Source organism: Takifugu rubripes, chromosome 14 (genome assembly GCF_901000725.2).
Source record: "Takifugu rubripes chromosome 14, fTakRub1.2, whole genome shotgun sequence".
In the NCBI taxonomy this organism is placed as follows: domain Eukaryota; kingdom Metazoa; phylum Chordata; class Actinopteri; order Tetraodontiformes; family Tetraodontidae; genus Takifugu; species Takifugu rubripes.
Window position 1 is genome coordinate 11,088,863 of NC_042298.1, and position 19,437 is coordinate 11,108,299.

Here is a 19,437-nt window from a genome sequence, read left to right on the forward strand (position 1 = left end):
GTTTACTTGTTTTCTACTCTCACCAAAACAAATGAATGCGCTATAATTCCATCCCATCATATCCGTGTTCATCAGTGGTCGGATCAGAACCCTCGCCCCGACATTTGCTGAAGCTCCTTTATATCTCGCAAAGCAAAGCTACATCACCGCGTGTCCCCTGAGGCGACGCACGCGTGAGGAACCACGGGGAACGAACCCCTTATTGTCTTCACCACCTTCTGACCCTTGAGAAGCAAACGTTTGCAACTACCACTGTGGCAAAGGTTTTAATTCTTGAGAAACTTGTGCAATTTGCATTTAAATAGGAAACTAGCAAACAACCGAGCCACGGCTACGTGATTTAATTCCTTTACGTGCCGGCAAATGCTGAAATCAATGGAAAAGTAACTAAAGCGGGTACTTTAGAACAGTACGAGGACAGACAGGACAGACTTCATGCTGCCGGTGCACAAAACGATGAATGTATTTCCCGTCAGTGCTGCCAATCCATGCAGATGCTTCTTCCTACTCACTATTTGTATGCAGTTGTCCATGTGGATAAATGGTGATTGGCGTGTGGCTGAAAGTGGGTGTTGTGGAGTGATTAATCAGCATAATGAGTGTAGATAAGCACAGTGCAGATGGAGCCCACACTCAGGACTGTGTCACCCAGCAGGAAGTCCCTCTGCTTCCCCTCGCTGCTCGCTGCCTCAATGTCTGACTGCACGTCTCCAACACGCTCGTCATTACCGGGGCTAATTCAGTAATTTCAGCCTCTTTTTTTTTATCCCCTAGACATTTTCACAAAATTTAAAAGAAACCAAAAAAAAAAAAATGTACTGGCACAATTTCTCCTCAAATCTGCAGTTTGAATTTGGATGTGACATGAAAAGCCGGAGCTGTCCATCAAACACAGGAGCGGCTCTGTTTTCTGCTTCGTGGAAGGCTGCTGCCACCCTCGCAACTGTGCGGCACACAAAAACTGGCAACGCTTCGGAAACACAACCACCTCCGTACGTGCAATAAATGCAGGGAAATGGGCACATTGTCAGTTAGCAAAGGATAAACGAGTACAGATATGTGAATCCCCTGTTTTTATGCATTCTGAAGGTCGGTTTATAATAAATGCCTATTTCTATCACTCCAAAGATCTGGTGGCTCTAAGACAGAGGTGAGTATGGACAGAGACTCAGATTTTTAGTTCCACCAGATGTGTCGAGAAGCTTAGCAAATAGTTAAGACCATTTTTATAACAGCACCCTCTAGCACGAGTTTAAACTAATTCCGCTGAGGAAAATACCTTTTAAAGCGGTCATTAAATGTGCACATACACTTCTTTTAGACATTATGAGCTGCAGATGTGTCCATAAGAATGTATAGCATCACGCAGGGACAATATGGGCATAACTGCAGAGCTTTGGGTGATTTCTTGTACAATGTGAGGAAGGAAATGGAAATAAATCAAAGTTTCTTTGCAGCTGAGCTAATAACCGTTGGACGGCACCCACCTTTGGCGCCTTGGTGATCTACTGTTGATAGCAATGCCCTTTTATTCTTCTGTTAAAACTTTATTTGGTCAACTCCAGCTCATTTCATCAACCACTCCTCATTTCCCGAGCAACAAGACAAAGAACCAACTAACTGACCCATTTCTGTCTCATATCTGTGGCTGGTAATGTGAGATCATCATCATCAACATCACTTTTTCAACCATGAAATTGCTGTTGCACGCTGAGCTCGACGATAGTCACACCCGGGCTCGATTTCCTTGGATCACAGTAACCACAGCAACGCTATGACACAGTGACGTGTCAGCTTATACGTTAACCTCCCTGTGAACCTGGTGAAGATGGTTACTACCATGGAGTGGATGAACTAAAGTGTCCGTATCAAAAACAGAGCCTAATGAATGATGCTTTTTCACCTCATCTGAACCCTCCCTGCTCCAGATGTGAAAAATGGCAGCCGAAATGAGCAGCCTTTATAGGAAGCTCATCAATTATACTAAGACAAAGACAGGAGGAAAGGAGGGTGGAGTCGAAGGAGACTTTGCCAAGTCCTGTCCTCCTTCAGCCATTGTGGGGAGATGAATACGGGGGGTCTCAGCGGTCTACGTGTGAGGGGGGAGATCGACTGCCAAAAACAGAACAAACAAGACCTAAAAAAGGGTCTCGATAAGCCATCTGCCACATTTCAAATTGATCTTTAGAGGTGCACGGAGAAAGGCACGGGCTGTGTTTGTGTTGTGTTGTGTGTGCGTGTGCATGTGAAGAACTCTCACACCACAGAGGAGCTCACTCTTACCTGGATGAGCGATTCGCTCAGTCTCTCCTCGTCGACCTCCAGCACAATGTCCCGGATCTCTTCATAAGGCAGGCGGAAGGAGCCTAAGAAAATTGCTGTGGTGATGAAGAGAGAAGAGAGTCATTTCTCCTCCTTTTTTAAAAAAAAAATCAGACAGTCGCCTTCAAAGACACATTTCAGGGATCATCACTCCTCAGACACAATTACTTCTCCGATGGGACGCTTGGAAAAGCTGATATCTTTTCTTTCCTTCACGGGGAGAGGCTGCCTAGAATTTACAATGAATTTAGTTTGACCCTTGACCTTCACTTTTACTGGCGTCAGTAAAAAAGTGTCAAAACAAAAGACTTCGATACAATGATAATTGAAATCGTAAGAAATTTGACATCAAAACAAACGCAAACCCTCCGACTGATTGGCCGATTATTCGGTATTCCAGGGTTAATCCAAGGCTCATGGAATGCCTTCAGTTCTCTGCAGCTTTAATGTCCCCAGCCCCTCATTTATCTACGTCCAAACTTGTTTTTCCTTTTTTTCTTGCTGGAGTCGGGGTTGAACTCCACGCTTGCCTCCAGGGACGGCAGGAATTGGGGCTGGCAGTAAATCCAGGTGGAAGCCGCAGGTGGAACTTTGATAATGAGCTAAAGCAGAGCCGGGAAACAGCTGCTAGACTTCTGCAGCAGTTGGACCTGATGTCTGCATGTGACACTCCCCCGATCTCCACCCCACACCCACCCCCACCCCCCACCACTACGATTTAACACCGTTTTCTACCTTAACTCGTTTGTTTCATCCTGTTCGGTTGCTGATTTGGACATGTCAGCGCTGTTTTGAGCATCTTTTCTACGACCCGTTCCCAATGTTAACAGGGATCTCTCAGCAGTGTAGTTTCAGCATCCATCTGCAGGCTGAGGTCCGCGCTTGGGGATCATCGTTAGCAGGATCGGCCATCAGCCGCTACATTTGAATTTAATCAACAAACGGGTCCCGGCTGTTTGGCCCGTCGTAGCAGGAGAAGAAAACGGCTTTTGTGAATCAGAAGATGATTCTTATGCAAAAAGAGGCTAATGTCATCATCAGCATGCTGCGGGTTGGAAACACCAGTTTGGATGGTGTCCTGCTTGTTAAACGTTGCTCCCGTAAAGTTGGATCTGTGTGCTCAGCCAGATGTTTCAATTATTCACAATTATCTGGTGCAAAGTCTTTAATTGGCCCCGTCAGTTGTTTCATTGCTGCATGTCTGTTCTGTCCTCCTTTGCTCTGCTTCGAAAATAAAGCCTTCAAACAAATGTAAATAAGAATTAAATGCTTCTAATCACTTGATGTTTGTAAGTGAATAAATAAACTTGTGAATCCTCTAAATTCTCCAACTGTACACTCAGACTTCTGTTTCTCGCTAGCGTGAATGAACTAATTGATTATGCAGCCGATTCCTATTGTAATTGTTGTGGATGTGAGGTCACAAATGGCTGCAACAGGCCATACGCTGTCAATAAGAAGTTGGCTCTGGTTTCCCGGTGCCCAGCTCCATGCTCTCATCACGGATCAACTAAATTAACCTGAACCATTTCCTGTCTGTAGCGTTTAAAGTGATGCGCGTCAGAGTATTTACTCACTCGCAGAGTTCAGATCAGTTCGCCCGCGCTGCCGTTTCCCTTCAGTCAGATAAATAAACTGCAGCGTTAGACTACACACATGGTTTATTCACTACACTGTGGTCAGAAGGTGGCTAACTTCAAAAGGTTGGTGAAAACCTTGCAAGCAACTATGGATCTGTTTTTACTTCGCCCGGCAACAGCCGTCCAACACGTTCATCAGAAAAGGGGGGGGGGCGTACCCCAGCAGTGTCAGGTGGTGCATGGCACTGGCTCGGGTATCATGACAACCACTCTTGCCTGTGCACGGCCGTGTGCCTCCTGCCTGTCGTCATGCCCTTCGCTTAGTTTTGCTCCCATCTGCCACCGCTGCAATCAGACGACCGCGCCGCCCATCGATGTTGTCGCGGCTCATAAATGAGTGGAGTGACACGTTTACACACAGTGGAGCGGCACGGGCCCATGAGCGCACGGCTGTGTGTTAACGTGCGTCTTCTTTGCAAACATTTAGCATGATGCAGGCGTGGGGGGGGGGGACGCGCCGCGCGGAGCCTCAGCGGACCGGAAATATCACTTAATAAAAGAACGGAAGACGCCTTGCTGTCAGTTACATGGATTCATGTTTTAAGTCGTCACACTACAGTTCACTGCCGCTCTGTGATTAGAGAAATTGAGGAGAAGCACAGAAGCGCCGTGAAAGGCTAAATGTCAAAAATGTGATCTGATTCCATGAGGCTAAAACCCGAGGCTGCAGGGCTTGCGGCTGTAACATCAAAGGAGATAAATAACAAAAACAGAACACTTACAGAGATTCTGCGCCGTCTTTGAGTCCAAGATACGGAGCTCTTTGGCCTTCTTCTTGAACTGCTGCATTCTGTCATCGGTCTCGTCCTTCACATCTTTCTTCACTGTGGAGAAATGATAAAAAAACAAAAAACCTTGCTTTAATGCCACGCATTTTTGACATCAAGGTGCTTTACACAGACATTATCAAAGCATGAGACTCAACGCAGCCTCGTGTCTGCTGAGATCACAATTATATAAAACAAAATAGTAGCAGAGCAGCACGCTGCACTGGAATGTGTGCTTTCCTTTGTTGTGAGCCTTGTATTTTGTACACCCTCTGGTGCACATTTGGTAATCCTGACATTGTCTTTTGTCACAGGGACAAAGGGTTGGTGATAGCCAACTTTTAAGATTCCATAATGAGAGTCAGCGTGGTCCTGGGGAGGCCACGCAGCCTCTTATTTGAATGTGTGCGTGCCGGCGTTTCTGTCACCGTGATGGCGGGTAGATGGCTGATAAGCACCGCTTCTACCCTCAGGCCCTGCCTGTCAACTTACTGGAGCCAAGAAGATAATTGTGCCCCCCCACCCCCACCCCATCCCTAAAAATGGCATTAAGTCTGTGTTACAATAGACGAACCGGTCCGAGAACCAGGAGACCTCAGTTTTCATAATGGAGCATTATTGAATCTCTCAAGGGGAAAGACCACCCATCAGTGTGCATTCATTTTCACTTAAATTTCAATAACAGTCAAACTCTTAAGAGAAACAAAAGGTCAGCGCTCTAAAATAGATTTCCACTGCTGGGGAGGAATAAATTGGATGTTTCCATTATGAGGAAGCGGCGAGATTTCTTACGTCTCCTGCTGATTGTTTATGAAAGGAGCAACATACTGTGTTGCTAATCATCACAACAGCCCCGAATAAGCCCAAGGTGGGCGTCTCCGAGGGAATCCAGAACAAACATTGCGCTCCCCAGCGCCGTCTCACATATTCCAAGAAACAATCGAAAAAGAAAACATCTTGGAGGCAGCCTGCAGAACAGAAGGATCCAGGCCATCTCAGCTGTTTCCTGTGGACACATGACAACAGCGCTGATGCCTTTTGACTCTATCTAGTGGTGCTGAATGGATCCACGTATGTGTCACTGCTATCTGAAGGTTTCTGAGGATTTCTTTGGATCTGACAAGACTCGACATTCTAATTCTGCTTGGAATTTCTCTTTATACTCAAATGAGCTTCTGCCGTGGCTGCAATAATGACCACAGGACCCCGACACGCTCCTGATCCTCAAGGTTAACATTTCCCTTCTTTCCCACAAGCTCTGAAGGCCAAGAGGTATTGATGGCGAGCCCGCACTGCCTCTAAAGTCATCAATTAAAGAATAAATGATGAATTTCTGATGCCTTAACCTGAACTGTGGCCGTGGTTTAGCTGCATCTGGAGACATCATCGACCTGTCGGGAATGGCGCTGACACTTATTGACCTGCCCCCACGTGAGGATCTGATTCACATGTTGAAACATGACATTATATACAGCGAGGATTCACAATGGATTTTTAACAATCTATCGCAGGCCTGGAACGAGCGGGTGGTCGGTGAAAAGAAATTGCCACAGATAAAAGGCGAGTTTTACCGCCTGTGCTGCTCCGTGCTTCACTGTTCTCTTAAGCCTCCATTTGTTTCTGCACAGCCTCCCCAGTCTCTCACCTTGGAACCTCCGACTCTCAGCAGGGTACTTCAGCCCCCATTTGTCAATGCCCAGATGGCACAGAAAGTGGTGCCTTTAATCATCTGAAACACCCACATTCTGTAGCTTTACAGTTCATCTTATACGCTACGCTGCCTCCCCGCTGGGCCTTGAGCACTCGTGTCAATTGGTTGATTACTCGATTGACTCGATTCCACGCGTCGCGAGTTTTATACCCAGCGCCGCGTGTGAACTGATGGACCCCCCCCCCCCCCCCCCCAGAGGAGGTGTGTGGTGGAATACCAGGTGTGTGAAGATGACAAGAGTGTAAGGTAGCATATTCGGTCCAGATGGTTGCCTAAAACAGTAAATCACTTTTTCATAAATATTTAAAAAAGCAGGTTTTCCAATTAAGGGGGAGGGTAGAGCTGCCTTCGCAGCTGATCAGCACAAGTCCTAGCATTTAAATGTGCAGCCTAACATTGTTATTCCCAAAAAACACAGCACAGATTTATTCTTATTGAAGGATACTCTCCAGCTGAGCATAAAGAGCCCTCACAATGACTCCAGCGCTCATGCGGACGCTTTGATCGCGTCCGTAGGAGAAGTCTGGGGCAATAACATCATGGGAAATTGTTCTTGTCCAGCAGATCCTTTGTCCTCTGTGGGAACAAAACAGGACCAGGCTTCCCTCCGAGGTGATATAAACCATGCGTGTCCATGAAGATGAATCATAAATGCTCTGGGTTTCACAATAATGTGCGGTGAGGTATTAAATTACACAGGTGAAAAGCTTTAAAGGCCATGACAAGAACTTTTATTTTAAATTCTAATTTTAACCAAATGTGTGGCGGACTCAAGCCAGCACAGCCACTTGTGAAGACATCTCTGTTACGCCTTCCATTAATCTAGAGGGAATGGAAGCTTGCTCTGAGCCAAAAAGGAGTCACTCGACTGTTATTAAGAAAATACATGGATGTTTGTGCAAATAACATCTTTGGCTTATGAAAAATGAGTTGGCATTCATGTTGAGCCTTCTCTCCGGGTCTTGGACCGAGGTAGACTCAAGGGAAGCTCTGTGAAAACATGAGATGTCCAACACTTGGACATGGAGTCTGTTTGCTGGCTCGGACTCTCTCTGCTGGTCGCCTTCCATACGATATCTCCCTCAAGACGTCCATAAAACCCGGGGTATTACAAAGCTAAACACTACCACATGTTCACTTCCGGACACAGACTGTTCCAGCAGGGCCCTGGACGCCAGACACCAGAAAAACCAGCAGGCCTTGAAAGGAAATAAAAGAAACTGCAGATGACAGGTTTTCAACAAACATATTCACTGTATAGGCAGAAGGAAAACAGAGTGCAGCCAGTGCACCTCATCCTCTACCAGGCAATTTATTCCCTCAAATGTGCAATCTGCCGGCAAACATGCGCCCCGTCCTCAATCTCAGGGTCCTGCACCGAGGATTGAGCTGCTGGAGAGCTGCCAGCCTCTACCTGACCTGCCAGTCAGCTCCGAATGCTTCAGTGTCTCTTCCATTCCACAGATAGCGGCCTCCCTCGGGTCCGGGAGGGGGACAAAAAAATAAATACAGGCGGGATGCACAGATTTATTTATTTTTTTATTATTAAAGATCGGGAGCAAAGGCACATAGCTGAGAGAGTAACTAATAAACCCGACCCCTCTCTGGCTGAGCAGAAATGACAAGGCCTTCAGGAACAAAACTCCGACCCTCACGAGTGTCTCCAGCTCAATAAAAGTTTCCTTTTCAAATCGGACATCAAGGTTCTGCATGAAAAAACACTCCAGCGCCCATTTTTACCAGGAGCATGAAGAGGAAGACTTCCACTCAGGCCGAGGGCAGCGTATTAGTCTCTCACGCTTCCATTCACCCAGAAAGACAACAAACCTCTTCTTCTCTTTCAGCCCAACCTTGTCTCCGTCATACTCCACCAAGGTGCGCCATCTAAAGCTGTGAAATCTGGAGCAGATTTTCACTTTTCCCTTTGTCGAATTCACATATGGAAGCGTGTTTGCTCCCTTTCAGAGGTGTTGACCTTGGTGCTGCATATAGAGTTTTTTGCAGATGCTCCTCCCAAGGTGAGCCATTACGTGCGTCTGTGTGGGAGTGAGCCAGCAACCCGGCAATCATCATCACCACTAATGATAACAGGTCGTGGTGATCGTGGAGGATAATGACGATGTCAACTCGGGTGTGCGCGTCACCTCGAAAACACACGTATGTGGCTCCTGTGAAGTGCACAAATAAACCTGTTCGAGCACCATCTGATCCGTTCAAAGCCATGTGGTTCTGGTTATCGGAGGTATCTGAATAAATAGGAGTCTTTTACGGGGGCAGGAGACTTGCAGAGAGCCTTTCTGACCCGAGGCCAGTAATGTTTTCAGTATGCAGGGAGAGGCTCGGCCCAGTGGAAGGTCCACAGCTGGGCCTGGAGCAGGGCCCAGTAAGAAAAACGCCTCCTCTTCTAATTGAGACAACACAGTTCTCCCTCAGTGACCTCCTTCCCTCCTTTTTCAAGAGTAGAGGAGAGGGATTTCGGCAAACCTCTACTATTTCTCGATATAATGCTGCCGTTACTTTGTGGCTACGGCATAATATGGCATATATTTTGCAGAAATATGCCTTATAATTAAAACTGGAAGTAGCCCTAAAGAGGCAAAAATTATATTTCTAAGGGCTTTTTAATAAAGAAAGAGGAAGCAATTATGCTGCTGCCTTCAGATCCAAGACGTCCGAGCCCAACAATGAAGAGCAAATATCATAAAATCCAACAAATCAATAACTCTGAGCAGCGCCAATGACCCGAGGCTTTCCACGGCCTTTGAACGGGTACGTATTAAATCTACCCACATCTACACAACTGTTGTTCTGGCTCAGTGGCAGAGAGTGTGGGAAGGCTCTGACTCGGCCGCTTAAATTGGTCATGGAGACGTGCTCCGGAGGGCAGCGAGCGGATTGAGCCTGACAGCCAATCAGTTGCAGGAAACCGTCCTCTGGTGGTGCCAAGGCTGCCGGTTGTGACTCAGTGCACTTGAGCGATGGTGGGGAGGCACCGCGCTGATGGTCCAAATGGTCACCCCCGGTGTCCGTTAAGATCCCGAAACACTGGTCAACTTTGGTTCGCTCGACGACGCACACACTGAGGGCCAGCTCGCCTCGCCTCGCCTCTCCATGAGGCTAAGACAAACAGAGATCTGAGGCCGGGGATATACTTTGGCCAGCGGATGGGATTACTGGCGCCCCCATGGTCTCCATTACCTCTCCCAGCACCATGCTAACAGGACAGACTGAGAGGAATAGAAGATTTAAGGTGGACTGCTGCTGCTGCAACTTCTGAGATTAAAGTGATTTTTGACCACAATATATTGTGGAGCTTAGAAACAGAGTTCTGAGTTAGCTGCTGTAAGAACCCACATAAAGATTCTCCCCCGTGATTGTCGACTAACGCTAACAACAGTAGGATAAACAGCATGCTTACTTTATCGCTGATTTTGGAGTATTTTCAGTCGTACAAGCTGCACCTCACAAGTACATTTTTGGGTGTGTCGCCTTTGAAGGTGGGTGATTTTTCCCTTTTGTCATGAGCAAAAGAATAAAAGACAAATCCCTCCACTGAAGACTTGAAAGAGATGTTCATTTTATCCAACCTCTGGTACCAAATCAAAGGAGCCTTGTGACAATAGATTAATTGTGTTTTTTCCCCGACATTTCAAGTTGTTGTCTAGTCACACAAACCCAGAAGTAAACAGGGCTGATGCTGTTAACACTGTCAGAGAGGCTGCCTCTGTCCTACTTCGGAGTGAATCGGACAGGGTTGTATTTTGTACATTTGTCAGCAAACATAACATCCTCCTCTTATCTTTAATGAACTTGATTTCTTTGCCCTTCCTTGTTTCCGGAACAGTCTTTGCTGTTATTGTGGGCTCCATAAACGCCTCTCTTGTATGATTTTTAACATACTGTATCAAGAGGAAAATAAAAACACGACAGTTTGTCAGGCAGTGTACACCTATTTTTCTTTTTTTAAAGAAATGTGCTGGAGTATATTTCCTTCTTATTAAGGTTAACTGATAGATTGATCCAATTTGTAAAACCGAGGCATGAAAGGACTTAAAGGAAACTTCATTCCCGAGTCAGAAAACGTCACCGTTTGCAGGGAGACGAGGACAAGAGGAGGGGAAGTGACGTTCTCTTTTTCTGGCAGCATGATTGCACGCTTGTTAGCAGCAATAGGTTTATCCTTGGCAATCACCACGGCGACAGATGCACAGAGCTCCACACAGGACACAGCTGGTCACAGCTAAGTCTGATGCACGCGCAGCGTCTCCAAACACATCAAAATACAAAATATGCAAGAGATTCCACCACGCGAGCCGCTGAGGACTATTCTGCAGATGCATGTCGTGGTAGCATGGAGGTGTCAAGGCAGACATGCCCTGATTAAAGATGCAGCACGTGGCACCTGGGAAATCGAGTTAAAAGGGAGGCAGGGAGAGTATAATGGAAAGAACGGCACTCAGGCATGAGCTGCATTCCAATCTAAAGATCACAGTTGTCGAGCTGTTTGATAGGCTCCATGTTTACCACCCGTCTTTGTGTGTGTTCTTGTACTTGTACACAGCTATACAGTGAGGACCAGAAAACACACAAAGTAAGGACGATTTGGGAAGTGAGAAGATATTGTCTGGTCCGGGGTTAAAGGGTTCGGGACTTGGTTTTAAGGGTTAGGCTTGAATTGGGTTTAAGTTGAGGTTAAAGTAAGGGTGAACATTTAGTTTAATGCATCGTCTGCTTCGTTGATGTTTCCGTATCCTTCCACACACACACATATGGGTTGTAACTGTGACTCACAACCCTGGACGACAATGGGGTCAAATTCTTGATTGTAATTGTCCTTCCTTTAGTCAGAGAGGATAAAAGAAGGTTCGTCGGGCTAATGAGTGATAATGACAGACTCTGAACTGTAGGAGAAGGTTGTCAGGTCAAATCCTGACGCCCGTAAAGCAAGCTTTTTCCTCCCTGACACGATGACTCCTGGAGAAGTGCTTTAATTGAATTCCTGCTCCAGTCGAACTGTTGTTATCCGCCACGTTTCAGACGCAAACCATTTAATTGCAGCCCACCTCTCAGCGAGCTGATTATGATATGTTTATGAGTCCCGTTGCTGCCCTGCAGGCTGCAGGACTTGATTGCAGTTCCAGGTTGAATCTGTCGACAGAACCGAGGTACTGAAGTAGTCGCTGAGCGGAGTTTGTCTTTTCAAGGTGCAGCATTTGCACCCAAAATGGTACCAAAAGCACAAAACTGGGAGACCCGAGAGGTATGAGGATGATGATGTGGACGAAATATTCAGTTGTACCAACATAACATCCAGCCAGTAGCCGCGCCGTAGATCTGAGGCAGAGATTCTGTGATGCTGTCAGCACACTGCAGTAGTCTTCAGCTGCTCGCAGCATTTCACACAACAAAGTGCATGAAGGTGAAAGTATAGGCACCGACGGACGGCGACACAGCAGTGGTTTGGTAGAAATGAGCACAGTTCTAGAAATAATCCACATCTACAGAGGCCACAGACTGTGGCTGCCTCCTCACTGTTCACAAGCAGCACAGGGTGATTTTCCAAATGTCTCCACTTTTACTCTCCTGGAGCTCTCCATTGCCGTGTGACAAACAAGTGCCTTTAATAGCCACACATAGCAAATATCAACCTGGAGCTTCAAAGAATCACACTCACACTTGTCATTTCATGCTTAGCAGCCATTAACGCCAGATAAACACGACTTGTGCTGTCACCAGATATTTTCCTCCCCCAAAATGTCACTCATCAGGTCATTTTTATGGATGTTCCCATTTGTCTGACACGTGAAGGCTTAAGTGCAGCACACAGGCAAATTGCTGAATCTCTCCAAGACACAAACAAAAGTCATAATGGCATTTCTGCCACTGTCACGACAGAAATGGGTCGAAATGTGGGTAAAACGCACACGTGAAGTGATTGACTATAATATGCCTGATCTGTTTATTCCATCATGTGGAATAATTAAATCCTGAATGTGCGTTACGCGACGCAGCAGATCCTGTGATTATCAAGGTGCAACACAGACTTGATGGAGGCAGGTATGAGCACAGCAGCCACACGAAGACAAAGATACTCTTCCATACTGAACTACCTTCTAGGTTTTAATCTGGATTAAATATATGGTTATAATTGTCATTAAAATACAGAGCAGGTTCAAAAGAACCGGTCCACCCGAGAAGAACATTGACAGGAATCAACAAATACTGCCCTTAATACTGAATAGCATACTAACAAGTGCTTCACAATGCCAGGGTGCACGAGCTATATCCCCTTAAGAAGCGAACCCTCGGAGAAACATGTCAGAATTCAGTGAGATGTTTTCCAAGTCAGACAAAAGGATAAATGCTTTCAGAGGTGGAAAATGTCACTGATCCCAGATCGTGTCAACAGAAAGTGTATTGCAATTAAAGCCTAGCTTCTCCTTCCCGTTTCTATGGTGTCAGAACCTGCATAAGACGGGTGGGGTGTAGGAGGTCCGCAGGCACACACCGACTAAGCCTTCTGTCAGAAAAGCTGGATGGGATAATCCTGACAGGGATGCAGAGCAGCTTCATGTTGGTCATTTACGACAAAAAGTAATCCAGAATCACCTGTGTGCCCGTGCATATGTCCACGCAACTGCGCCAGAGCGCTCACATGCACGTTTGCTGGCACAAATGCCTCCATACCGGCGTTATCTTTTCCTCAGCCTGACGGACGTTTTCAATGTTGCCTCGTCTTTTAAACCCTTGAGCTGCTATCAGCAGCAGCAGCAGCAGCTGAGGTTGGGGGTGATGGGTCACCTGCATGACGCTCAAGGAAACAGAGAGCGCCGACCTCTTTTTAAGAAGGAAGCCACAGAAATAGAGACAAAGCATAGAGTTCTGTTAGAGAAATACTGCTTCATACTCTGAACCAAATATGGGAGAATATCTAAGGTAGAATATGATAAACCTACATGCAAGAAGCATTTACAAGAATAGCATCTTATTTTAGAGCTCGGAAATTGAAATCTCACTTCTGTGCCTACAGTGAAGTTTATAGACGTTATTTTTTTGTTTTTTAGCAATGAAAACTTTAAATTTGTGGCTTCATGGTCGGACTCACACATACAAATCTATCATAAGCACGGCAAGAATCTGTCGAATTACTCATCGAAGCATTTATTATTTCAAAGTAGTTTTCCATAAAAGTAACTGTACGCTGAATTATGAATGAGAGCTTTCATTTAAATACATTTGAAGTTAAAAAAAAATCCAAAAAGTTAGTTTTTAAGAAGCAAGAACAGCTAAAAATCGGGGAGGAACGGTGGGGCCTGGCTAATTGCGTGGCCGCCTATTTCAGAAAAGCAGGTGGCAGTTTGTGTTTTTGATGCTGCACCACCAACAATCAGCGCCGTCCTTCAGGACTTCAAACACTCCCTCTGTACTCCAAACCCTGCAGTCCTCTCTCTCTCGGGGAAAGCAGCACCTGGCCCTAAGTTTCATATTCCTCTCAGGTGTGCCTCCAGAGTGCTGCACCAGCCTGATATGCACGCATATTAAGTACTGTATCGGCATTCCATTTTTCCGATACTTGCTATTTTACTTTCAAACTAGGCCACCAGTGAAGGACAGAGGAGCTTTTTCTGCATAGCAATTTCCTGGGATGAAGAAAGGGCGGTCTTTGCATTCCCTCAGGTGGGAAAAGTTTGCCTGTTTACGCCAGTGTGAACTTTAACGACAAATATACAAAAGGAAATCACAAAGTTAGACTTTATTGAACTGCTCAGCTATTTAAAACAAAGCATGCTCTTGTCCCCAGCTTCTTCCCATCTTTGACTACTTCTCCACAGGGCTGAAGCTCACCCTCCTTCACTACCTCCTCTGTCTGTCTACTTCCTGTTTTGACTGTCTTCTGGAAGAATATCAAATATTCCCGGTGGTCAGTTGGTGGTTTCTGCCTTGTGGGACTGTGCAGATTTCAAAGGAGCAGTGGAGGCTCGACCTGACTCCGATTCCCCTGAGAACTTAGCAGAAGGTAGCAGAAACCTTAAACAACGTGTATTCCTCGCTTTCAGAGTCAGCCTGGAGGCTGGAGGCTTTTGCATGAGCCTGAGCAGAAAATGCCTTATCAAACCATCAGCCCACCAATTGCATTAAAACTCCAGTAGCGCGACATGATGTGGTGGGATAGAAAATCCATATGAGCTTTGTTTCTACTTGACAGATGCACACCAGGTCTGGAGCAAATTACCTGCACCGCTGTGTTCCAAAATTTAAAAACGTGGCAGCCTTAGACGCTCGGAATACAGATGGGATCAACAAAACACGGTTTGCAATTCAGACAAATGTAAAGCAAATGATTTCTTACCACACCAAAGAGCAGGTAATAGAAACAGGGAGTCACATATATCCAGTTTATGTTTTACTAGCGTCGCCAGATAATTTATTCCTGATGTAAAGCTGCCGCTGGCTGCTTTGTCTGTGGTTACAGGAACATTAGCTGCCTGTATTTCTCAGATGATGAGGTCAAACAGGTGATACAAAAGCAGAAAGGACCAGTTTAACCACTAGTTGTCTTTACATCTAAGACATGCCAAGAGTTAAGAAGTTGAGAGTTCCAATCCGTAAACTCTGGGGACATCCGAGTACCAAGAAACATGCCTTTAAATGACCAGTGCGAAGGCCATTCCTTTCCCTAATGGGTTATTAGCATTCTCCACAGTGGACACTGCTTTAATGCTCCTGCAGATGGTATTGTCTGCAGTCATGAGGGGACTGATTGGCTTCACAGGCTGGCAGGGACGAGAGCACTGAGAGCCTGTTTCACTCACGTACATCACCTCAGTCCCACTGGCAGATGAAGTGAGTCTGTATTATGTTTCTGTTCTGCAGCACTGCAAATCCTGCAGGGGGGATTGGATTTTTCCATCTAATGCAACACTATCACACCCCCAACATGGCTGCCTCCCCTGGCCTTCTCTCCTTCTGTCCATCACTTAAAACATTTGGATTCCCTTTAGAAGGTCAGTGCTGTTGAAGCAGAAATTGTCTGTGGAGATGTCTTGATGTGTGTCATGAAAGGGGGCAAATAAATGCCACTCTTAGGCGGAGCGGGAAATAGCGTTTCTGGTGATAATATCCCAAAATGTGAGAAATCTTCAAGGTGACGTCTTTAAACCGCATGCTGGAAATTTACATTCATATGTGATTAAAAAAAAAAAAAGTGTAAAGCTTCACCACAAAAGCTGCACAAATCTGCATCCATCCATCCAGAAGGTGAAGAAATGTTCTCTGTACCTCTGCCTCCTTCCTAAAATAACCCTATTTTTTATGAGGCTTCTCTTTATTAGGTGTGTGCTTTTGGGTCCCAGCTCATTTCTTTGGGGGCAAACAAAACGAAGCTAAGCAGAAGACCCACAATCCCTCCCACCCGTCTCGCCGCACCAACAATTTGCTCTTAACTTTTCTCCCCGTCCCTCCTCCTGGATTAAAAGCTCTTAATTTTCACTAATTACACAAACCCATTTATTTTTCTCCATGTCAACGTTTCAGCCTGTTTTCCCACCACGGGGCTCATAAACATGGATTCAATCCGGCTCTAATAAACCTGCCTTGTGAGGGTTTTGGGCCTTTAATGGACGCAGAGCTTGTTTGATAAGTCTCCACTTCATCAAACGCATTATTAATTAAAGTTTATATTACATTAGAAACAAAGTTAAAGCTATTTGCTCGCCCATTAATGGTTTCATGTCGTCGCATATCTACAGCTAATTAACAGCAGCCTTTCTTATAGTTTGCTTTATTTTTGTCTCTGTTTGACAAAAGTGTGCTGGGTTTAGCTTCAGGCGATATGTTGCAAACAAGAGCAACGCCGCCCTCGTAATCCAGAAATATCAAAGTGCTGATTGCCCGGGCTGTTTAGGTGGTAAAATATACGCAACATTGCTATTTCGGCACGAATATTGCATTTAAAACGTGCCCATCTATAAGAGAAAAACCTCTATAAAGTTTTCAAAGCTTAATAGTAGTTTTAATTTGAAAGACAAAGAGCAACTTTGGCACACAGGGTGAAAAGTATCAAAGCTCTGTTTCTTTAGCAACAGAAGGGCAAACGCGGTGCTGAAAGTTGAGTGCTGACAGCGTTGCTTTCTGATCGGCAGTGCCTGCAAATCCCAAAAACACACTTTCTGAAATGTTTTAGAGCGGGGGAGCGATGTAGGAGGCAAAGCGCCTGAGACAGCGGGAGAGCGCAGAGTTGGAGTGGCCTGTCAAACTTAATGAGGGAGCAACCAGACGCGGTGTAATTGTGGCCAACTCGTGAGACCACCCTGTGCGTGGGGCTGTGAGGATATCGGCGAGGGGTCTGTGCGCTCACACAGAGACAACGAGACCATGGAGGTCAAAAAAGTGAGCGGCTGTCAAACCAGAACATTTCTATGGTGCCTGTACTTGATAACCCTTAGATGAAGATGTGGGTTATTAAACTGTTAGCACCCACTTATGGCTGCTTTAATGATGACATATAAGGAAATGTGTAGGATTGAGCTGTATATACGGTGGAAGGGAGACTACAGATTATAAGAATCCAGTATAAAAATGTGGGGCAGAAACACCCATGGACTCAAATGTTTGATTAATATTTTACTTGTTATCGAATAAAAGGGCAGCCACTGGTCAGCAGAGGTCATCTTATTTTAGGGATTCAGAATAAAAATGACTTGACTCTAAATTGTTGTAAAGGAAAAAAAAGATGCCATCGACATTTCAAAGTATGAAATGACGAAACCGGATGAAATAAAACCAGTGCTCGATGGTGTCCATGCACAGTTATTTGCTTGAACGCGTCTAGAGTTTAATGAGTCAATGTACACTCATGCAGGCCAGCATAATTCATGCAAAAAGAGAGCAATGCATATTGATGGGGGTGGAGGAGGTGGTCCATTTTTATTAAGGGTGAACATCTTTGGGAGAGTTAACAATAAGATCAGTCTCCCCATTAGCATAAATACATACTTTCATCTCCAGCCCGCAGGCTCTGACCCCGCCGCCTTTCATTAAGTACACATACATATGCAGATGAGGTCGGCCTGCAGTGGTCAGCTCTTTGTCAACACCCTGGCCTGTGATTGACCACTCCTTTAGTATCACCCTTGCTGCTGCGCAATCAAGGAGAGCAGAGCCTTTCAGGTGTGTGTGTGTGTGTGTGTGTGTGTGGGGGGGGGTCATACCTCTGCTCGCCCTGTGTCAGAACACCAGTGCAGGGCTGCGGCGATGCTAAAATGTCCCTCCATTGTGCGCCTGTCCTCTTTTGTGCGTTTGACAAATGAAGTGTATAGCTATACAGGGTGGGAAACAAGCGGGGGGGCGAGAGTCGCACAATAGCAGCAGGTGCAACAAGACAGCTAATATTTGCCGAGCAGCTTCTGTCGCAAACAAGTGACTCCCCCTGAAGGAAAGAGCCAGGCGTCTGCTCATAAATGGCTGGTTACCGAGGGCAGACTCCGCCGGCCTGCCCGTACCCCCGTCCCTCGTCTTCTGCCTACAAATCCCTTCAGTGCGAGACAATCGCCAGGATGCGCCTCGGCAACCGGTGACACTGCAGAGGTCAGGCCGAAGCCTCTTGTCTGAACGTGCTGTGTGGAGTTTACCCCCCCCCACCCCCACCTGCAGTGTGCCAGGCACAGAGCCGGCCACACGTTGGCCTCAGACATGCTTCAAGACAACAGCAGTGTAGAATAAAGGTGTCGGAAATGACAAGAATATCTCATCAAAAGCACAAATTCTGAAATTACAATAAACATGTTTACGTCAAAATGCTAAATAGAATATATTTTTTTAAAATAGCGCAATCTTGTTTATTCATTAAGTGCATGATTAAAGGATGACAGCTACACAAAAGGCATAAACCCCTCATATATATGTATAAGCTTTGCTCAAGCAAATGTGATCCATTTATTTCAGTAGACCCCTAAACCGTGGGGGTCGAGTCAATGGGGGCTGAGAAGTGACTAAAGGATTGTGAGCAGGCAAAGCTCTTTATCTCCAGTCTTTTTCCCCATCTCCACCCTCTTGTTTTGGTGTGCAGGCATCAGAAATGAAAGCTTAATCCATTTAGATGGAAAATCCATGGTAGCCACCCCGGACATCTGACGGTATTAATCAGATGACAATGTGGATTCATGGGTGGGCCGGACTGCTGGGCAAGGAATGAGCAGCATCCCAGCAGAAAAGCTCGATTCGCAACAGCTTTTAATGCAAACCTGTGGCGGCTGAACAGCTGTCAATTCTAGAACGCTGTTTTTGTATCTGGATTCACGTCAAACACTATAACATCAAGCAAAAAAATAAAAAACCTGCATTAAAATGATTGACACACAGCAAGATTTATGCTAGGGTCCCCCACCCTCTCCTCTTTAGCCCTTATACAGGAGGTCCTATACAGGAGCCTGTTGGGGTGTAGGGCAGCGGCGAGACGTGGAGGTGTCACACTGGCATATGCAACTGAGAGGAAGTGTAAGATCTGCAGGTCGGGGCGCTAATGAACATACAGCAACCGTTTCGTAAGCAGATCTCTCTTCCTGCCATGGATGTGGCACTGTGGATCCTGGCAGGACTAAACACTGGATGAGGATTGCCTGAATTCGAGGTCCATCTTGCTTTGGAAGGCAAAATATAAAAAACAAGGCAATAAAGACGGTGGTGGATGCAGCCACGAGCAGGCAAAAGAGGTCAATATTTAAATCGAAAGCACACCAACGCGGACTTTTGGATGAATCTGAGAGGAGTCGGTGCGGGTTAAGACTACCAGCCTGGCCAATAAAATGGGCGCCTGCCCCAAGGCAACAAGCTGACTCCTGCTGCGAGACAAGACTGCAGGTCAGTGTTTAACTTTCATCCTCTCAGCCAGCGTCTCTCCCACGGCTCCCCCACCACTTGCCACTCAGTGTGACTTTCACCTCTTCTTCACCGCTCACTCCCTCCCTCCCTCCATCAATGAAAAGGCGATCAATGTGCT

The 19,437-nt window shown here is 46.0% G+C and overlaps 1 protein-coding gene across 6 annotated transcripts in view; it reads right to left on the reverse strand.

Moving 5' to 3' along the window:
* diaph2 (diaphanous-related formin 2) overlaps positions 1 to 19,437 on the reverse strand; it is a 258,036-nt gene that overhangs the window by 103,025 nt on the left and 135,574 nt on the right. For all 6 annotated transcript variants that reach the window (XM_029847330.1, XM_029847329.1, XM_029847331.1 and 3 more), the window contains 2 exons: positions 4,685 to 4,786; positions 2,284 to 2,378 (listed from right to left, as the gene is read on the reverse strand). In XM_029847330.1, the coding sequence (XP_029703190.1) occupies positions 2,284 to 2,378; positions 4,685 to 4,786 (197 nt within the window). The remainder of the gene's footprint in view (positions 1 to 2,283; positions 2,379 to 4,684; positions 4,787 to 19,437) is intronic.